Source organism: Bombina bombina, chromosome 6 (genome assembly GCF_027579735.1).
Source record: "Bombina bombina isolate aBomBom1 chromosome 6, aBomBom1.pri, whole genome shotgun sequence".
Classification (NCBI taxonomy): Eukaryota; Metazoa; Chordata; class Amphibia; order Anura; family Bombinatoridae; genus Bombina; species Bombina bombina.
In genome coordinates, this window is record NC_069504.1 from 457,613,596 (window position 1) to 457,634,061 (window position 20,466).

At 40.3% G+C, this 20,466-nt stretch overlaps 1 protein-coding gene across 1 annotated transcript in view; it reads right to left on the reverse strand.

The window, feature by feature from the left end:
• RAPGEF6 (Rap guanine nucleotide exchange factor 6) overlaps positions 1 to 20,466 on the reverse strand; it is an 899,247-nt gene that overhangs the window by 530,918 nt on the left and 347,863 nt on the right. Inside the window, exon 4 of the mRNA XM_053717222.1 lies at positions 3,184 to 3,267. Coding sequence (XP_053573197.1) covers positions 3,184 to 3,267 — 84 coding nt within the window. The remainder of the gene's footprint in view (positions 1 to 3,183; positions 3,268 to 20,466) is intronic.

The following is a 20,466-nucleotide window of genomic DNA, read 5'->3' on the forward strand; positions in this document are numbered from 1 at the left end:
ACACTGGCCATGTGCATGCGCATGAACACAACATGAGGCATCACTCAGTGAATAATAACACTGGCCATGTGCATGCGCACCACAAGAGGCATCACTCAGTGAATACTAACACTGGCCATGTGCATGCACACCCCAAGAGGCATCACTCAGTGAATAATAACACTGGCCATGCGCATGCACACCACTAGAGGCATCACTCAGTGAATACTAACAATGGCCATGTGCATGTATATCACAAAAGGCATCACTCAGTGAATAATAACAATGGCCATGTGCATGTACATCACAAAAGGCATCACTCAGGAAATAATAACACTGACCATGTGCATGCGCACCACAAGAGGCATCCCTCAGTGAATACTAACACTGGCCATGCACATGCACACCACTAGAGGCATCACTCAGTGAATACTAACAATGGCCATGTGCATGTACATCACAAAAGGCATCACTCATTGAATAACACTGGCCATGTGCATGCACATTTAAACCACAAGAGGCATTACTCACTGAATACTAACACTGGCCATGTGCATGCGCATGCACACCACTAGAGGCATCACTAAGTGAATACTAACACTGGCCATGTGCATGTGCATTTAAACCACAAGAGGCACATGCCTGTCATCATGACTGCAAGTAATAATGTAACAAGTCCATCTCAACAGATATGGCAAACATAATAAGCATATAGTGTATTTATTATTTGTTCCTGAAACTCAGTAATATCTTTAATAAAAATGCAGTGGTTAAACCATCAAAAATGAATTGTAAGACCTACTTTTGTCGGGTTGTCTACTAACCCTTTATAGATGATTAGAAAAATAAAATACACAAATACTGTATTTACAAAATACAATGAAATAAACCATACCTTTCATGTAAGTTTTGGCAACCAAACGCTCTAGCATTCTTGTCTCTTACACTTCCCATGGGTTTATCCAGTACACGGTTAAAAGCAAGTTCACTAACCTACTCACAGGTTGACCAAGAGGTGGCACTTTTCTTTCCCATGCCATTTACATCTAGTTTCATTTGAGCGTCCTGCTCCTGTCCCTTGGTTTTGTTCTATGGACAGAGGGTCGTTGTCTGGTTGTTGAGAGGAAAGCACACTCATTTCCTGCCTACATGACCTCACTACCTATAGTACAGCAGACAACCAGACACCCTGGGAAGCACATGGTTTAGATAGTTAGCTGCCAACAATTACACTGTGCAGATGACCCACTTTCCTTCTGTGAACTATCTTTTTTTCTCGGTCAAATCAATATATAACATTTGTGACATTCGCTGACATCAATTAATATACTACACTGACTACAGGAAATCAACTTTCCTAGATACGTAACTTTATAGATGTCTATATAATTTGTTTATCTTTGCTAAAAACGCTGCATACATTTTAATGTGGATCATTCTGCATCAGATGATAAACTAAACAATATTATTTGGTTTTAAAGCATTTTATATCTTACTGCAGATAAGATAAGCACTGTTGGGTTGGTGTTACTGTGTTGTTGGGTATATTGTGTTTTGCCACCTAGAGTTGGGTAGATCCATTCCAGAAGTCTCCTGACAACTCCTCTTTCCCCTAAATACCCATATTTATTTCACTATTAACTATCTGTCTTCATAGGATTTTTTTTTTTTTATTTTTTTTTTACCAGAGAGCAGCACTTATTAGTTGCTTCTTTAAGATTCAACACTAGTTGTAAACATTTACTTTCACTGATATTTTTAAAACTAATTATTAACCTTTTAATGCCGTTACAACGATCTATTCCGTCAGAATTTCTGGGCTTTAACGCCGATGGACGGAATACAACGTCCTAACCGGGAGGCTTTCCTGAAGCCACTGGCGCTTCCCTGATGGGATCTGCCTAGAATCATAGGGACGCCCGCCTGACGCGATCCCATCATTGAAATCTCGTGATCATGTACACAATCGCGAGATTTCAAATTGTTTACATCGGAACAGCTGTTCCGATGTGGACACTTTAACCCTGGCAGGAAAGGGTTAAAGAGCTAAAATTAAAAAACAAAAAACACTGTTCAGGACTGGAAAAAGGTTTGGGTTTTGAAATATTTTAGATTTGCATCTGTAAAATGGGACAGCTTGGAGAGGGTATAGGACCAAGTGAAAACAATAATATTGTATGGGTTGTTTTTTTTTTTTTCATTTTTTGTTTTTTAAATATTAATGGATATTTTGGAATAATTCCAGATTTGGGAATTTGTACCTATAAACACGTAATAACAGAAATGCATCACAAAAGGTTCTATGAGTAGGCACAAGCTGTCAATTTGAGCGCAGGCAGCATTTGGTCTGAAACAGACCAAATGCTACAGACCAAACAGTTACAGGTTTTACTAGAAGAATTTTTGTGAATACAGTAGTGTTCCAAAAAGTCATCTAATCTGAAGAGTGTTTTTCAAGCTTATCTATAACATCCTATTAATAGTAAAATATTACACACGCAAGGCCAGGTTTAGAAATAAAAGAAATTCTTAAAAACAATAATAACAACGTCGTGTTGGTTTAGGGCATCTGTCATGAAATTATGATGTCTACAAAGTAATTATGATGTGTCATCCCTTTTAAATGTTATATATGCCTGTGAGATCGGAAAGAGCTGCAAAAATATAACAGAAAGTTAACTAAAAAAACATCATTTGAAAAACTTCTTTACCTTTAATCCATGTTTAAAGAACGAACTATACTCTAAGTAATTTCAGATCTTTTTACCCTATTTCAAACTGAGTGACCCCCTCACCTGAGAGTTGCAACAATCTGTGGATTAGTGAATTTTAGCCCTAAAGCTGGGGCTCTTGGGGGTCACATTGTTCGCCCTATAAAGAATTTTAATGTTGTATCAATATTAAAAAGATTTCTTTACTTAATGTCAGCATCTAAGTCTGCCACCTGTACTTGTGACTAGTTATGATGTTCTAGCTTTAACTATATAAATATGTGTTGTATGTAATGTTTAGTACGGAGTATTTTTGTGCAGCTCATGGACCATAAGGTGTAAATAACTAAATACGTCTCTCGCTAAGTTTACAAGAATACGCATTTCTATGTCATCATTACTGGTAATGACAATAAAAAATACTCCAGGACATTTTTTCCCTTCCAACTCTGGGGTATTTCTTTCACATTTAAAAATAAAAATGATTACTTACCTGCATGGAGGTAAAAACATGGAATCTTTCACCAAAACTGAACCAGACAACAAAATATACCAACATCTGGCCAAACTTTCAGAACTAGAAAGGAAATAAAAGAAATCACATTAATATATTTATCGTTTAAGAGACAAAACATCTATGCATACACATTAATAATCTCTATTTTTATCATAACAGAAAACGTGTCCTTGCGGATGAAGAACAAGTACAAACGCACATGGGTGAAATATTACATGGGATATGATATATAGAAGAAAACGGGAGGGATGCGTCATTATTTTATACAGCATTACTTGCTGAGTTTAGTTTTGTTTCACATTGGGTTATCACAAAGGAGAACTTCCCTACATTATAGTGGTCACATCCCAAACAAGATTCCCATACCTCAAAGTATCACATAATTATTTTTACTCACTGTAAAATAAAGGAATTTGATCAGCATCACAATACTCTAAATAGAGTATTTTATTTTTACACTAAAATGTTCCTTTAATTATTATAAATAATAGGAACAATTGAATTAATATGTATACAAATATAAATATAACTATGTTATAATTTATGAGATTACAGCAATGGTGTCATAATAAACATGATGCCATAGCTGTACTGCTATAGATTATTAGTGTGATAGAAAAAATAGAATTTATATAAACAATTCTTAACTTTATCAGCACAAAATAAAACAATAAAGGAAAAGCACAAAAAAATAGAAAAGGGCAACATAAATATTGACATCCACACTCCCTTGAAACGAACTGTAGAGCTTGATCAAGATAAAAGCAGTGAAAAAATGTTTAAGCAGCCTTTTAAAAATCATATGAGCAGCTAGTGTTTTGGAGGAGATGAATGAACATGGTTTTTCTTATCAGCGCTTGCTGTAAGCTAGGATTTAAGATCATTCCCTCCAGCTTTATTACAATGCCACAGCAGCTGCTGCCAGCCTAGGCTTCATCATCTTAGATAACCTCTATGACTCTTCACATATCCTGTCTTGTCAGTGCGCTTTCAATTACTTGTTTCCGCTATGCGCTATATGCACTGAGCACTTTACCAAACTCATCAGTTTATATGATTGTTCTCCTTCACCCTAGAGAATGAATTATATTTAACAACTTGTTTTGCTGGATGCTTTGTACAAAGCTTCATTAATATAGCAAAAATTAGTTTGGACTAAGGAGAAGAAGAAAAAAAAAAAAAAACAGAATTTATGTTTACCTGATAAATTACTTTCTCCAACGGTGTGTCCGGTCCACGGCGTCATCCTTACTTGTGGGATATTCTCTTCCCCAACAGGAAATGGCAAAGAGCCCAGCAAAGCTGGTCACATGATCCCTCCTAGGCTCCGCCTACCCCAGTCATTCGACCGACGTTAAGGAGGAATATTTGCATAGGAGAAACCATATGATACCGTGGTGACTGTAGTTAAAGAAAATAAATTATCAGACCTGATTAAAAAACCAGGGCGGGCCGTGGACCGGACACACCGTTGGAGAAAGTAATTTATCAGGTAAACATAAATTCTGTTTTCTCCAACATAGGTGTGTCCGGTCCACGGCGTCATCCTTACTTGTGGGAACCAATACCAAAGCTTTAGGACACGGATGAAGGGAGGGAGCAAATCAGGTCACCTAAATGGAAGGCACCACGGCTTGCAAAACCTTTCTCCCAAAAAAATAGCCTCAGAAGAAGCAAAAGTATCAAACTTGTAAAATTTGGTAAAAGTGTGCAGTGAAGACCAAGTCGCTGCCCTACATATCTGATCAACAGAAGCCTCGTTCTTGAAGGCCCATGTGGAAGCCACAGCCCTAGTGGAATGAGCTGTGATTCTTTCAGGAGGCTGCCGTCCGGCAGTCTCGTAAGCCAATCTGATGATGCTTTTAATCCAAAAAGAGAGAGAGGTAGAAGTTGCTTTTTGACCTCTCCTGTTACCAGAATAAACAACAAACAAGGAAGATGTTTGTCTAAAATCCTTTGTAGCATCTAAATAGAATTTTAGAGCGCGAACAACATCCAAATTGTGCAACAAACGTTCCTTCTTCGAAACTGGTTTCGGACACAAAGAAGGCACGACTATCTCCTGGTTAATGTTTTTGTTAGAAACAACTTTTGGAAGAAAACCAGGTTTAGTACGTAAAACCACCTTATCTGCATGGAACACCAGATAAGGAGGAGAACACTGCAGAGCAGATAATTCTGAAACTCTTCTAGCAGAAGAAATTGCAGCCAAAAACAAAACTTTCCAAGATAATAACTTAATATCAACGGAATGTAAGGGTTCAAACGGAACCCCCTGAAGAACTGAAAGAACTAAGTTGAGACTCCAAGGAGGAGTCAAAGGTTTGTAAACAGGCTTGATTCTAACCAGAGCCTGAACAAAGGCTTGAACATCTGGCACAGCTGCCAGCTTTTTGTGAAGTAACACAGACAAGGCAGAAATCTGTCCCTTCAAGGAACTTGCAGATAATCCTTTCTCCAATCCTTCTTGAAGAAAGGATAGAATCCTAGGAATCTTTACCTTGTCCCAAGGGAATCCTTTAGATTCACACCAACAGATATATTTTTTCCATATTTTGTGGTAAATTTTTCTAGTTACAGGCTTTCTGGCCTGAACAAGAGTATCAATAACAGAATCTGAGAACCCTCGCTTTGATAAGATCAAGCGTTCAATCTCCAAGCAGTCAGCTGGAGTAGGACCAGATTCGGATGTTCGAACGGACCTTGAACAAGAAGGTCTCGTCTCAAAGGTAGCTTCCATGGTGGAGCCGATGACATATTCACCAGATCTGCCTACCAAGTCCTGCGTGGCCACGCAGGAGCTATCAAGATCACCGACGCCCTCTCCTGATTGATCCTGGCTGCCAGCCTGGGGATGAGAGGAGACGGCGGGAATACATAAGCTAGGTTGAAGGTCCAAGGTGCTACTAGTGCATCTACTAGAGTCGCCTTGGGATCCCTGGATCTGGACCCGTAGCAAGGAACCTTGAAGTTCCGACGAGAGGCCATCAGATCCATGTCTGGAATGCCCCACAGTTGAGTGATTTGGGCAAAGATTTCCGGATGGAGTTCCCACTCCCCCGGATGCAATGTCTGACGACTCAGAAAATCCGCTTCCCAATTTTCCACTCCTGGGATGTGGATTGCAGACAGGTGGCAGGAGCGAGTCTCCGCCCATTGAATGATTTTGGTCACTTCTTCCATCGCCAGGGAACTCCTTGTTCCCCCCTGATGGTTGATGTACGCAACAGTCGTCATGTTGTCTGATTGAAACCGTATGAACTTGGCCCTCGCTAGCTGAGGCCAAGCCTTGAGAGCATTGAATATCGCTCTCAGTTCCAGAATATTTATCGGTAGAAGAGATTCTTCCCGAGACCAAAGACCCTGAGCTTTCAGGGATCCCCAGACCGCGCCCCAGCCCATCAGACTGGCGTCGGTCGTGACAATGACCCACTCTGGTCTGCGGGAGGTCACCCCTTGTGACAGGTTGTCCAGGGACAGCCACCAACGGAGTGAGTCTCTGGTCCTCTGAGTTACTTGTATCTTCGGAGACAAGTCTGTATAGTCCCCATTCCACTGACTGAGCATACACAGTTGTAATGGTCTTAGATGAATGCGCGCAAAAGGAACTATGTCCATTGCCGCTACCATCAAACCTATCACTTCCATGCACTGCGCTATGGAAGGAAGAGGAACGGAATGAAGTATCCGACAAGAGTTTAGAAGTTTTGTTTTTCTGGTCTCTGTCAGAAAAATCCTCATTTCTAAGGAGTCTATTATTGTTCCCAAGAAGGGAACTCTTGTCGACGGAGATAGAGAACTCTTTTCCACGTTCACTTTCCATCCGTGAGATCTGAGAAAGGCCAGGACTATGTCCGTGTGAGCCTTTGCTTGAGGAAGGGACGACGCTTGAATCAGAATGTCGTCCAAGTAAGGTACTACAGCAATGCCCCTTGGTCTTAGCACCGCCAGAAGGGACCCTAGTACCTTTGTGAAAATCCCTGGAGCAGTGGCTAATCCGAAAGGAAGCGCCACGAACTGGTAATGCTTGTCCAGGAATGCGAACCTTAGGAACCGATGATGTTCCTTGTGAACAGGAATATGTAGATACGCATCCTTTAAATCCACCGTGGTCAAGAATTGACCTTCCTGGATGGAAGGATTGTTCGAATGGTTTCCATTTTGGACGATGGAACCTTGAGAAACTTGTTTAGGATCTTGAGATCTAAGATTGGTCTGAACGTTCCCTCTTTTTTGGGAACTACGAACAGATTGGAGTAGAACCCCATCCCTCGTTCTTTTAATGGAACAGGATGAATCACTTCCAGAAGATAACCTTGGGAGACTATTTCTAGCGCCCAAGGATCCAGAACATCTCTTGCCCAAGCCTGAGTGAAGAGAGAGAGTCTGCCCCCCACCAAATCCGGTCCCGGATCGGGGGCCCGCATCTCATGCTGTCTTGGGAGCAGTGGCAGGTTTCTTGGCCTGCTTTCCTTAGTTCCAGCCTTGCATTGGTCTCCAGGCTGGATTGGCTTGAGAAGTATTACCCTCCTGCTTAGAGGACGTAGCACTTGGGGCTGGTCCGTTTCTGCGAAAGGGACGAAAATTAGGTTTATTTTTGGCCTTGAAAGACCTATTCTGAGGAAGGGCGTGGCCCTTGCCCCCAGTGATATCAGAGATAATCTCTTTCAAGTCAGGGCCAAACAGTGTTTTCCCCTTGAAAGGAATGTCAAACAATTTGTTCTTGGAAGACGCATCCGCTGACCAAGATTTTAACCAAAGCGCTCTGCGCCACAATAGCAAACCCAGAATTTTTCGCCGCTAACCTAGCCAATTGCAAGGTGGCGTCTAGGGTGAAAGAATTAGCCAATTTAAGAGCACGAATTCTGTCCATAATCTCCTCATAAGAAGAAGAATTACTAATAATCGCCTTTTCTAGCTCAACGAACCAGAAACACGCGGCTGTAGTGACAGGGACAATGCATGCAATTGGTTGTAGAAGGTAACCTTGCTGAACAAACATCTTTTTTAGCAAACCTTCTAATTTTTTATCCATAGGATCTTGGAAAGCACAACTATCTACTATGGGTATAGTGGTGCGCTTGTTTAGAGTAGAAACCGCCCCCTCGACCTTGGGGACTGTCTGCCATAAGTCCTTTCTGGGGTCGACTATAGGAAACAATCTTTTAAATATGGGGGGAGGTACGAAAGGTATACCGGGCCTGTCCCATTCTTTATTAACAATGTACGCCACCCGCTTGAGTATAGGAAAAGCTTCGGGGGGCCCCGGGGCCTCTAGGAACTTGTCCATTTTACATAGTGTTTCTGGAATGACCAGATAATCACAATCATCCAAATTGGATAACACCTCCTTAAGCAGAGCGCGGAGATGTTCCAACTTAAATTTAAAAGTAATCACATCAGGTTCAGCTTGTTGAGAAATTTTCCCTGAATCTGAAATTTCTCCCTCAGACAAAACCTCCCTGGCCCCCTCAGACTGGTGTAGGGGCCCTTCAGAAACAATATCATCAGCGTCCTCATGCTCTTCAGTATTTTCTAAAACAGAGCAGTCGCGCTTTCGCTGATAAGTGGGCATATTGGCTAAAATGTTTTTGATAGAATTATCCATTACAGCCGTTAATTGTTGCATAGTAAGGAGTATTGGCGCGCTAGATGTACTAGGGGCCTCCTGTATGGGCAAGACTGGTGTAGACGAAGGAGGGGATGATGCAGTACCATGCTTACTCCCCTCACTTGAGGAATCATCTTGGGCATCATTTTACTAAATTTTTTATGACATAAATCACATCTATTTAAATGAGAAGGAACCTTGGCTTCCCCACAGTCAGAACACAATCTATCTGGTAGTTCAGACATGTTAAACAGGCATAAACTTGATAACAAAGCACAAAAAACGTTTTAAAATAAAACCGTTACTGTCACTTTAAATTTTAAACTGAACACACTTTATTACTGCAATTGCGAAAAAGTATGAAGGAATTGTTCAAAATTCACCAAAATTTCACCACAGTGTCTTAAAGCCTTAAAAGTATTGCACACCAAATTTGGAAGCTTTAACCCTTAAAATAACGGAACCGGAGCCGTTTTTATATTTAACCCCTTTACAGTCCCTGGAATCTGCTTTGCTGAGACCCAACCAAGCCCAAAGGGGAATACGATACCAAATGATGCCTTCAGAAAGACTTTTCTATGTATCAGAGCTCCACACACATGCAGCTGCATGTCATGCTGTTCTCAAAAACAAGTGCGCCATACCGGCGCGAAAATGAGGCTCTGACTATGATTAGGGAAAGCCCCTATAGAATAAAGTGTCTAAAACAGTGCCTGCCGATATTATTTTACAAAAAATACCCAGATTAAATGATTCCTCAAGGCTAAATATGTGTAAATATGATCGATTTAGCCCAGAAAATGTCTACAGTCTTAATAAGCCCTTGTGAAGCCCTTATTTACTGTCTGAATAAAAATGGCTTACCGGATCCCATAGGGAAAATGACAGCTTCCAGCATTACATCGTCTTGTTAGAATGTGTCATACCTCAAGCAGCAAAAGACTGCTCACTGTTCCCCCAACTGAAGTTAATTCCTCTCAACAGTCCTGTGTGGAACAGCCATGGATTTTAGTAACGGTTGCTAAAATCATTTTCCTCATACAAACAGAAATCTTCATCTCTTTTCTGTTTCAGAGTAAATAGTACATACCAGCACTATTTTAAAATAACAAACTCTTGATTGAATAATAAAAACTACAGTTAAACACTAAAAAACTCTAAGCCATCTCCGTGGAGATGTTGCCTGTACAACGGCAAAGAGAATGACTGGGGTAGGCGGAGCCTAGGAGGGATCATGTGACCAGCTTTGCTGGGCTCTTTGCCATTTCCTGTTGGGGAAGAGAATATCCCACAAGTAAGGATGACGCCGTGGACCGGACACACCTATGTTGGAGAAAGAAACATTTTCTTAAATAAAACTAGGCTTACTGTTATCTGGTTATGACAAAAAAAGAAAAAGTATAAACAAATGTGTCAGCATGTTATACCAACTCATTTACAAGAACTATATACAAACTATCAGAAGATGTACTTATTGTTTAATTCCTTAACTGTTGAGCCATTTCCACCCCTGTGATTAGCTGTTTTGGAGTCTTTAGATGCTTCTTACATTTAAACCCTACTGCAGGCCATTTTTGAGTAATAATCTCACACATTATATATTGTTGTTTTCAGCAGACACAGCAGATTTAAAATATATAATTATTTAATGTACTTATTCTGACATGTAAGAACTCAAAAACAAAATGAGTGAAAAATGTATATTTTCATTTATATTTTAATGAAGAAAGTTGTAAACAATTACGTGTGTGCGCTTTTCTTTTATTTAGTTAAAAGAAGAGGGGGTAAACCTTATATAAATAAGGGCCTTGGGTTATGGTTATATAACTTTGATGTGCACATGGGGTTGCCATGAGACTATACTAAAATAAATGGAAATATATTGACTATTACCATGGTGATCACGTGGCTATTAAAACCTATGTAGAGGCTTTTATTAAATGAGGGGCTTCTAGGCTTTAATCAAAAGGGGTCTTGGGCGTCTCTAGGCCTTTTTGATGGACTATTATAAGTGCCTAGAAGACCCCCTTATTATATAATTATATTTTAATTATCAAGGATTTTTTTTCTAACCTCTATATACTAACAAGGTGTTATTGTCATATAATTCAGGGCCTTTTCGGTATTTTAATATTAGACATGGCCATTCAGCAGCTTCATTACCTGCCGAATGAGGAAGTAGGCAGCCCCTGGATGACTTTGGCTCTTTTCAGAGCCGGCTTGTGAATGATCACCACAAATCCAGATCTTAGTGTGGTGATTTTCTACAATTATAAATCCCGCTCCTAAAAGAGCCAAAGTCAATGAGGGGCCTCCTACTTCCGCATTCAGCAGCCAGCAAAGCTGCCAAATGGCCATGTCTACTTTATATAACATTATTGTGCACCTAGAGGCCCCCACGAGCCTCTACTCAAATTAATGCGCATGTGTTCTCTATTACTACAGTTATCACCTGGCAAAACTTATATAGGGGCTCTAATTTAAAGAGGAGCTAATGGGCTTTATAACAAGGGGTCATGGGGGATGTCTAGCCATTTTTATGGCCTATTATAAGAATGTTAAGTTTTGGATATAATAAGAATGTGTATTTAAATGTGTGAGTTTTTTTTTAATTAAATTAAGTTTTAATTTCACATAACCAAGACAAACACTGTTTGAAACAACAGGCAATTGCCTTTCAAATGGTGAGTGTTGGGTGTTTCTAGGGCTTAAGGGAGCTTTGAATATTTATCTCTCCATCCAGCTCCCTTTAAGGGACACTGAACCCAAATTTTTTTTTCTTTCGCGATTCAGACAGAGCATGCAATTTTAAGCAACTTTCTAATTGACTCCTATTATCAATTTTTCTTCATTCTCTTGCTATCTTTATTTGAAAAAGGCATTAAAGCTAAGGAGATAGCCAATTTTGGTACATAACACTGGACAGCACTTGTTTATTGGTGGGTGAATTTGTCCACTAATCAGCAACAACCCAGGACGTTCACCAAAAATGGTCCGGCATCTAAACTTACATTCTTGCTTTTCAAATAAAGATACCAAGAGAATGAAGAAAATTTGAGCATATATGCTCTATCTGAATCACGAAAGAAAAAAAATTGGGTTCAGTGTCCCTTTAAGCTACTGCCTATACTTCTAGGCCTTTGGGGCTGGTGACATCAATGGCATCCCCAGATCCCCCAGGCAATGCTGGTCACTTGGCTACCTTGTATGTGGGGGTAATTGCAGGAGAGAACAATGTTTCCATCTACACTAAAAGGGTTAATCCATACATACCCTGGTGTTTTGCAAAAACAAAATTTAAGCTTACCTGATAAATTTATTTCTCTTGTGGTGTATCCAGTCCACGGGTTCATCCATTACTTGTGGGATATTCTCCTTCCCAACAGGAAGCTGCAAGAGGACACCCACAGCAGAGCTGTCAATATAGCTCCTCCCCTAACTGCCACCCCCAGTCATTCGACCAAAGACAAGCAAGAAAAAAGGAGAAACTATAGGGTGCAGTGGTGACTGTAGTTTAAAAATAAAAAACACCTGCCTTAAAATGACAGGGTGGGCCGTGGAATGGATACACCACAAGAGAAATAAATTTATCAGGTAAGCATAAATTGTGTTTTCTCTTGTAAAGGTGTATCCAGTCCACGGGTTCATCCATTACTTGTGGGATACCAATACCAAAGCTTTAGGACACGGATGAAGGGAGGGACAAGGCAGGAAACTTAAACGGAAGGCACCACTGCCTGTAAGACCTTTCTCCCAAAAATAGCCTCCGAAGAAGCAAAAGTATAAAATTTATAGAATTTAGAAAAGGTATGAAGCGAAGACCAAGTCGCCGCCTTACAAATCTGTTTAAAAGCCCATGTGGAAGCTACTGCTCTAGTAGAATGAGCTGTAATTCTTTCAGGAGGCTGCTGACCAGCAGTCTCATAAGCTAAGCGTATTATACTCCTTAGCCAAAAAGAAAGAGAAGTTGCTGAAGCCTTTTGGCCTCTCCTCTGTCCAGAGTAGACAACAAACAAAGCAGATGTTTGACGAAAATCCTTCGTAGCTTGTAAATAAAACTTTAAAGCACGAACCACATCAAGATTGTGTAATAGACGTTCCTTCTTTGAAGAAGGATTAGGACATAGTGAAGGAACAACAATCTCCTAATTGATATTCTTATTAGATACCACCTTAGGAAGAAACCCAGGTTTGGTACGTAACACTACCTTATCTGCATGGAAAATCAGATAAGGGGAATCACACTGTAAAGCAGATAACTCCGAAACTCTTCGAGCCGAGGAGATAGCTACTAAAAACAGAACTTTCCAAGATAAAAGCTTAATATCTATGGAATGTAAAGGTTCAAACGGAACCCCTTGAAGAACTTTAAGAACTAAATTTAAACTCCATGGCAGAGCAACAGGTTTAAACACAGGCTTGATTCTAACTAAAGCCTGACAAAACGCTTGAACGTCTGGAACCTCAGCCAGACGTTTGTGCAAAAGAATAGACAGAGCAGAAATCTGTCCCTTTAAGGAACTAGCTGACAATCCCTTCTCCAATCCTTCTTGGAGAAAAGATAATATCCTAGGAATTCTGACCTTACTCTATGAGAAACCTTTGGATTCACACCAATGAAGATATTTACACCATATCTTATGATAGATTTTCCTGGTGACAGGCTTTCGAGTCTGAATTAAGGTATCAATGACCGATTCGGAAAAACCACGCTTTGATAGAATCAAGCGTTCAATCTCCAAGCAGTCAGACGTAGAGAAATTAGATTTGGATGTTTGAAGTGACCTTGAAGTAGAAGGTCCTGCCTTAGCGGCAGAGTCCATGGTGGAAAGGATGACATGTCCACCAGATCTGCATACCAAGTCCTGCGTGGCCACGCAGGGGCTATCAAGATCACCGAAGCTCTTTCCTGCTTGATCTCGGCAATCAGACGAGGGAGCAGAGGAAACGGTGGAAACACATAAGCCAGGCTGAAGGACCAGGGCGCTGCTAGATTATCTATCAGCGCTGCCTTGGGATCCCTTGACCTGGACCCGTAACAAGGAAGCTTGGCGTTCTGACGAGACGCCATGAGATCCAGTTCTGGTTTGTCCCATAGTTGGATCAACTGGGCAAATACCTCCGGATGGAGCTCCCACTCCCCCGGATGAAAAGTCTGCCGACTTAGAAAATCCGCCTCCCAGTTCTCTACTCCTGGGATATGGATAGCTGAGAGATGGCAAGAGTGAACCTCTGTCCATAGAATTATCTTTGAAACCTCCAACATTGCCAGGGGGCTCCTTGTTCCCCCCTGATGGTTGATATAGGCTACAGTCGTGATGTTGTCCGACTGAAATCTGATGAACCTGCTAGCTGAGGCCAAGCCTGAAGAGCATTGCATATCGCTCTCAGTTCCAGAATGTTTATCGGAAGAAGGGCCTCCTCCTGAGTCCACGAACCCTGAGCCTTCAGGGAGTTCCAGACTGCACCCCAGCCCAGAAGGCTGGCATCTGTCGTTACTATAGTCCATTCTGGCCTGCGGAAACTCATTCCCTTGGACAGATGGACCCGAGATAGCCACCAGAGAAGAGAATCCCTGGTCTCTTGATCCAGATTTAGTAGAGGGGACAAATCTGTGTAATCCCCATTCCACTGATTGAGCATGCAAAGTTGCAGTGGTCTGAGATTTAGGCGGGCAAACGGAACTATGTCCATTGCCACTACCATTAATCCGATTACCTCCATACACTGAACCACTGACGGATGAGAAGTGGAATAAAGAGCACGGCAGGAAGTTAGAAGTTTTGACAACCTGACCTCTGTCAGATAAATCTTCATTTCTACTGAATCTATCAGAGTTCCTAGCAAGGAAACTCTTGTGAGAGGGGAGAGCGAACTCTTTCCTTCGTTCACCTTCCACCCGTGAGACCTCAGGAATGCCAGAACAATGTCCGTATGGGACCTAGCGATTTGAAAAGTCGACGCCTGTATCAGGATGTCATCTAGGTAAGGGGCCACTGCTATACCCCGCGGTCTTAGAACCACCAGAAGGGACCCTAGAACTTTCGTAAATATTCTTGGTGCCATGGCTAACCCGAAGGGAAGAGCCACAAACTGTTAATGCCTGTCCAGGAAGGCGAACCTGAGGAACTGATGATGATCCCTGTGTATCAGAATATGAAGATAAGGATGGTTCGAATAGTCTCCATCTTGAAGGATGGGACCCTGAGAAATTTGTTTAGGATCTTGAGATCCAAGATAGGTCTGAAAGTTCCCTCTTTCTTGGGAACTATAAACAGATTTGAATAGAAGCCCTGCCCCTGTTCCTCCTTTGGAACTGGGTGGATCACTCTCAGTTCTGTAGAAGAGGAAGATGAAGCTGCGCCACGCTTGAAGTTTCGAAAGGAACGAAAATTAGTCTGTTTGGTCCTTAACTTGTTGGACCTATCCTGGGGAAGGGCGTGGCCTTTTCCTCCAGTAATATCAGCTGACCAGGATTTAAGCCATAGCGCCCTACGCGCCTGAATGGCAAAACCTGAATTTTTAGCCGTTAGCTTGGTTAAATGAAAAACGGCGTCAGAAAAAAATGAATTGGCTAACTTAAGAGCTTTAAGCCTGTCAAGGATATCATCCAACGGGGTCTCTACCTGTAGAGCCTCCTCCAGAGACTCGAACCAGAAAGCCGCTGCAGCAGTGACTGGGGCAATGCATGCAAGAGGCTGGAGAATAAAACCTTGTTGTATAAAGATTTTCTTAAGGAAACCCTCTAATTTTTTATCCATAGGATCTAGGAAAGCACAACTGTCCTCGACAGGAATAGTTGTACGCTTAGCTAGGGTAGAGACTGCTCCCTCCACCTTAGGGACCGTCTGCCACAAGTCCCGTATAGCGGCATCTATAGGAAACATCTTTTTAAAAGCAGGAGGGGGAGAGAACGGTACACCTGGTCTATCCCATTCCTTAGTAATAATTTCTGAAAACCTCTTAGGGATTGGAAAAACATCAGTGTAAACAGGCACTGCAAAGTATTTGTCCATTTTACACAATTTCTCTGGGACTACAATGGTGTCACAGTCATCCAGAGTCGCTAAAACCTCCCTGAGCAATACGCGGAGGTGTTCAAGCTTAAATTTAAATGCTGTCATTTCAGAGTCAGACTGAAGTAACGCCTTCCCTGAATCAGAGAAGTCACCCACAGATAGAAGCTCTCCTGCTTCAACTTCTGCACATTGTGAGGGTAAATCAGATATAGCTACTAAAACGTCAGAGTGCTCTGTATTTGTTCTAGCCCCAGAGCTGTCTCGCTTTCCTTGTAACCCTGGCAGTTTGGACAATACCTCTGTGAGGGTATGATTCATAACTGCCGCCATGTCTTGTAAGGTAAACGCATTGGACTCTCTAGATGTACTTGGCGTCCCTTGAGTGGGAGTTATAGGTTCTGACACGTGGGGAGAGCTAGATGGCATAACCTCCCTTTTGTCAGTCTCAGAAACCTCAGGTAATATCTTTAAAAGCCATAATATGGTCTTTATAACTTATAGAAAGGTTAGTGCATTTGGTACACATTCTAAGAGGGGGTTCCACAATGGCTTCTAAACATAATGAACAAGGAGTTTCCTCTATGTCAGACATGTTTAACAGACTAATAATGAGACCAGCAAACTTGGAAAACACTTAAATAAATGTGAAAAAAGCAATAATATAACGGTACTGTGCCTTTAAGAGAAATAAACTAGCACATAAACTGCAAAACAGTGTTAAAAAGTAGTAAACTCTACGAAATTTTTACAGTGTGTATAAGGGACTAAAACAGCATTGCACCCACTTGCAAATGGATGATTAACCCCTCAGGCCCAAAAACGAATTAGAAAAACATTAAACCTGTTAACAAACAGTCAAACACACTGCCACAGAACTACTGTGGCTCCTACTTGCCCTTAAATACGATTTTTGCAGGAACAAAACCCTCTATAGAGGTCCTATAAGCCAGAGGACTCCTTCAGGGAAGCTGGATGTCTCAGACTGAAAACGAAAATAGGCCTCTCCCACCATGCACTCAAAGTCAGAAGGCCTTAAAAAAGTACTCCTAGAAGAAATCTAACAAGCCATGTGGAAACTAGGCCCCAAATAAAGATTTATCACCCTCAGAGAAAAAACATTTTTATTTATAAATCATGCAAACGTTTTTACACTAAGTAATATAGGAATTAACATGAATATTATCCCTTTTTGCAAGCATGATCCCAGTTGTTGTTAAATCACTGTATCAGGCTTACCTTAAATATACCAGGCACTGTCAGCATTTTCTAGACCTTATCTCTCTAGAAATAAATATACTGAACATACCTCAAAGCAGGCAATCTGCAGACCGTCCCCCCAACTGAAGTTTTCTTTCCATACTCTTCAGTTATGTGTGAAAACAGCAATGGACCTTAGTTACAAACCTCTAAGATCATCAAACCTAAAGGCAGAAGTCTTCTTCCAATTTCTGCCTGAGAGTAAAAACAGTACAACGCCGGTACCGTTTAAAATTAACAAACTTTTGCTTGAAGGTAAAAACTACACTAAGTCACCACATCTCTCTTGATACTTCCTTTCTTGTCGAGAGCTGCAAGAGAATGACTGGGGGTGGCAGTTAGGGGAGGAGATATATAGACAGCTCTGCTGTGGGTGTCCTCTTGCAGCTTCCTGTTGGGAAGGAGAATATCCCACAAGTAATGGATGAACCCGTGGACTGGATACACCTTTACAAGAGAAATATTAGTTATTTAAAGCTATAATGTAATAACAGGCATGTGGAGATTCCAGACCAGCACTATGGTCTAGGCAACAATTTCAAAGCTTAGATAAAAAAAAAAAATAATAATTAAAGGGAAATAAAAGTGCTAAACAAAAATGCTGTAATGTGTTAGAGCATTTAATTACTGCACTGTTGCTTGTCCCATGCAAAGAGGTTATACACATTGTTAAAATCAGGTCCTGGGATACAATGTACTCCTGTGAGCTAGCTGAACACATCTGGTGAGCCAACGACAAGAGGCAAATGTGTGTAGTTAATCACAAGCTACCACCCAGGAGGGCATTAAGAATACAGTTATGTAGATATGCTTTTTAACAAAGGATACAAATTAAATTTAATAACAGAAGTGAATGTTAGGGAACTTCCGGGCAGCAGCCATCCTGTGTGCGGCCTTAATCTACAATACACATCTATATAAAAATCTTCATTTATAGCTACCAGTGTATATGAAAGCACATTTTAGGCTGCTGCCTTCCACTCACAGCAGAGCGCTTTTGGGTCAGTGATCAGTGCACGCTGCTTATATTTACAGATCATAGATCCAAGACAACGGTATGAACAGACATCCATCTACATATAACCCAGTTATAACTGTTGCAATATCCTATGTTGTGATATCTTGTGTGCGTTTCAGTTATCACTGACATAATTTTTCTACATGACAGCTAAAAGGCCCAAGATCTGAAGACACTGGGATTTCTGATATATATGCAGCCAATGGAATGTTGGATTTCTGCTACACTAACCCTTTTAGTAATGATCTACATAAGATGTAACGGTCATCCCCAACCTCAACATGCCTATTGTTCTTAACAGACAACCATTGTTTTAACTAGTTTTTCATATTTTCTATATCAATGCTATTATATATTAGTATTAAGTTGTTTTAATTTTCTAACCTTTAATTTCTGCTTGAAAAGAAGAAGAGGTTGTTGTTGTTATTATTATTATTATTAATAACATTATTAATGTTTTCCAATGCTTTCCAAAATTGAGTCATCACTTGTCATTCATTAAAGGGATATGAAACCCACATTTTTTTCTTTCATAATTAAATTAAGTTTTAATTTCACATAACCAAGACACACACTGTTTGAAACAAGACTCAAATGGTGAGTCTTGTGTGTTTCTAGGGCTTAAGGGAGCTTTTAAGATTTACATGTCCATCCAGCTCCCCTTAAAGGGACACTGAACCCAATTTTTTTTCTTTCATAATTCAGATAGAGCATGTAATTTAAAGCAACTTTCCAATTTACTCCTATTATCAATTTTTCTTTGTTCTCTTTGTATCTTTCTTTGAAAAAGCAGGACTTTAATCTTAGAAGCCAACCCATTTTTGGTTCAGAACCCTGGGTAGCGCTTGCTAATTGGTGGCTACATTTAGCCACCAATCAGCAAGCGCTACCAAGGGCCGGCTCGTAAGCTTTACATTCCTGCTTTCAAATAAAGATACCAAGAGAACAGATACAATTTGATAATAGGAGTAAATTGGAAATTTGCTTAAAATTGCATGTTCTATCTGAATTATGAAAGAAAAAAAATGGGTTTCATATCCCTTTAAGCTTTTTAAAATTGATGACTACCTACTGCAATCTAACTTCAGATTTTTGTGCCATATATCCTGGACCCTCTACTGTCTTTTCAATAACTCCTGTATCTGTAACCAATTGCTTGTTCCATCTCTTCCCAAATTTGTAGGGAGCAGAGGGTCTCTATATCTCTGCTACTATATATAAGCGCACCCAACTGCAATACAATCTTTTATTATTGCTGCTCATAGGGAGTTGTTTTCTGACCTCAATGTTACAGCATTTCTTTTTATTAATCCTGAGCCCTATGTGGATTAGACAGTAAGATATACCTTAGCTGCTTAGGTTACTATAATTCTTGACAATTTTAAAACAAAGTAAATCAGGGTAGTCGCTCCCATAACTGGCTGCAAGTTTCTTGGAGCTCTATTGTGTGTAGTGTTATAGGTGGTTTGTTTGTTGTACTAATCATTCTTTTTTAGGATACATAGTAGGTATTGGAGTCACATGACAGTTCCCATATTAGTCTTTAAAACATCCTTTGTTATTATTAATTTGGTGTCATTTGTTATATATGTTATGGGTCTAAAAGTGGCCCCGTGTGTCCTTTCCCTGATTTTCCCTTTGTTTCTTGCCATATGGTAGGTGGTCCAAGAGTGGACAATTTTTAGGGGAATTCATTTCATTACTACAATATAACTTTTAAACGTCACCGGGGGGATAGCTGTTATCATTTTATTGACATATTTGAGGTTATGCTTCATAGTGTTGAAAACAGGTTATTTTCAGAGTGAATCCTATGTTTCAACTCTTGACATGTATCCTTAATGTGATGGTAAACTCAGTGTACATTCTACTTATCAACTTAATATATGTTAACTCATAAATATTTCTTTAGAATATTTATTTAAAGTATGCAGCATAGAAATGTTCTATCGTAAATAAACGGTGTTTACCATAACTATAAGTGTTAACTTGAGAGCTGTTGCTGTGTATTTGCCCGTTATGTTTTCTATTATAACCTCAATAAAAGAAATGTATTAAAAGAAAACAAACGTGAATGTAAACATTCCTTAAAATGACATGCTCTATCTGAACAACAAATATATAATTTTTACTTTTAGGACCTTTTAAATATTGTAAAACAACTTAGCAATACATTCCCAGAATTTATACCCCCCCCCCCCCTTTCCTGTAAGTTATACCTAAAATGTAGATTTGTAGTGTATATGGCATCACAAACCTAACCCCACATATACCCATCCCTTATTGGCCTCAGCAGAGATTAGCAGATATACTGCAAAACAAATTTAATTTATGATATTCTAGTAACAAGTCCT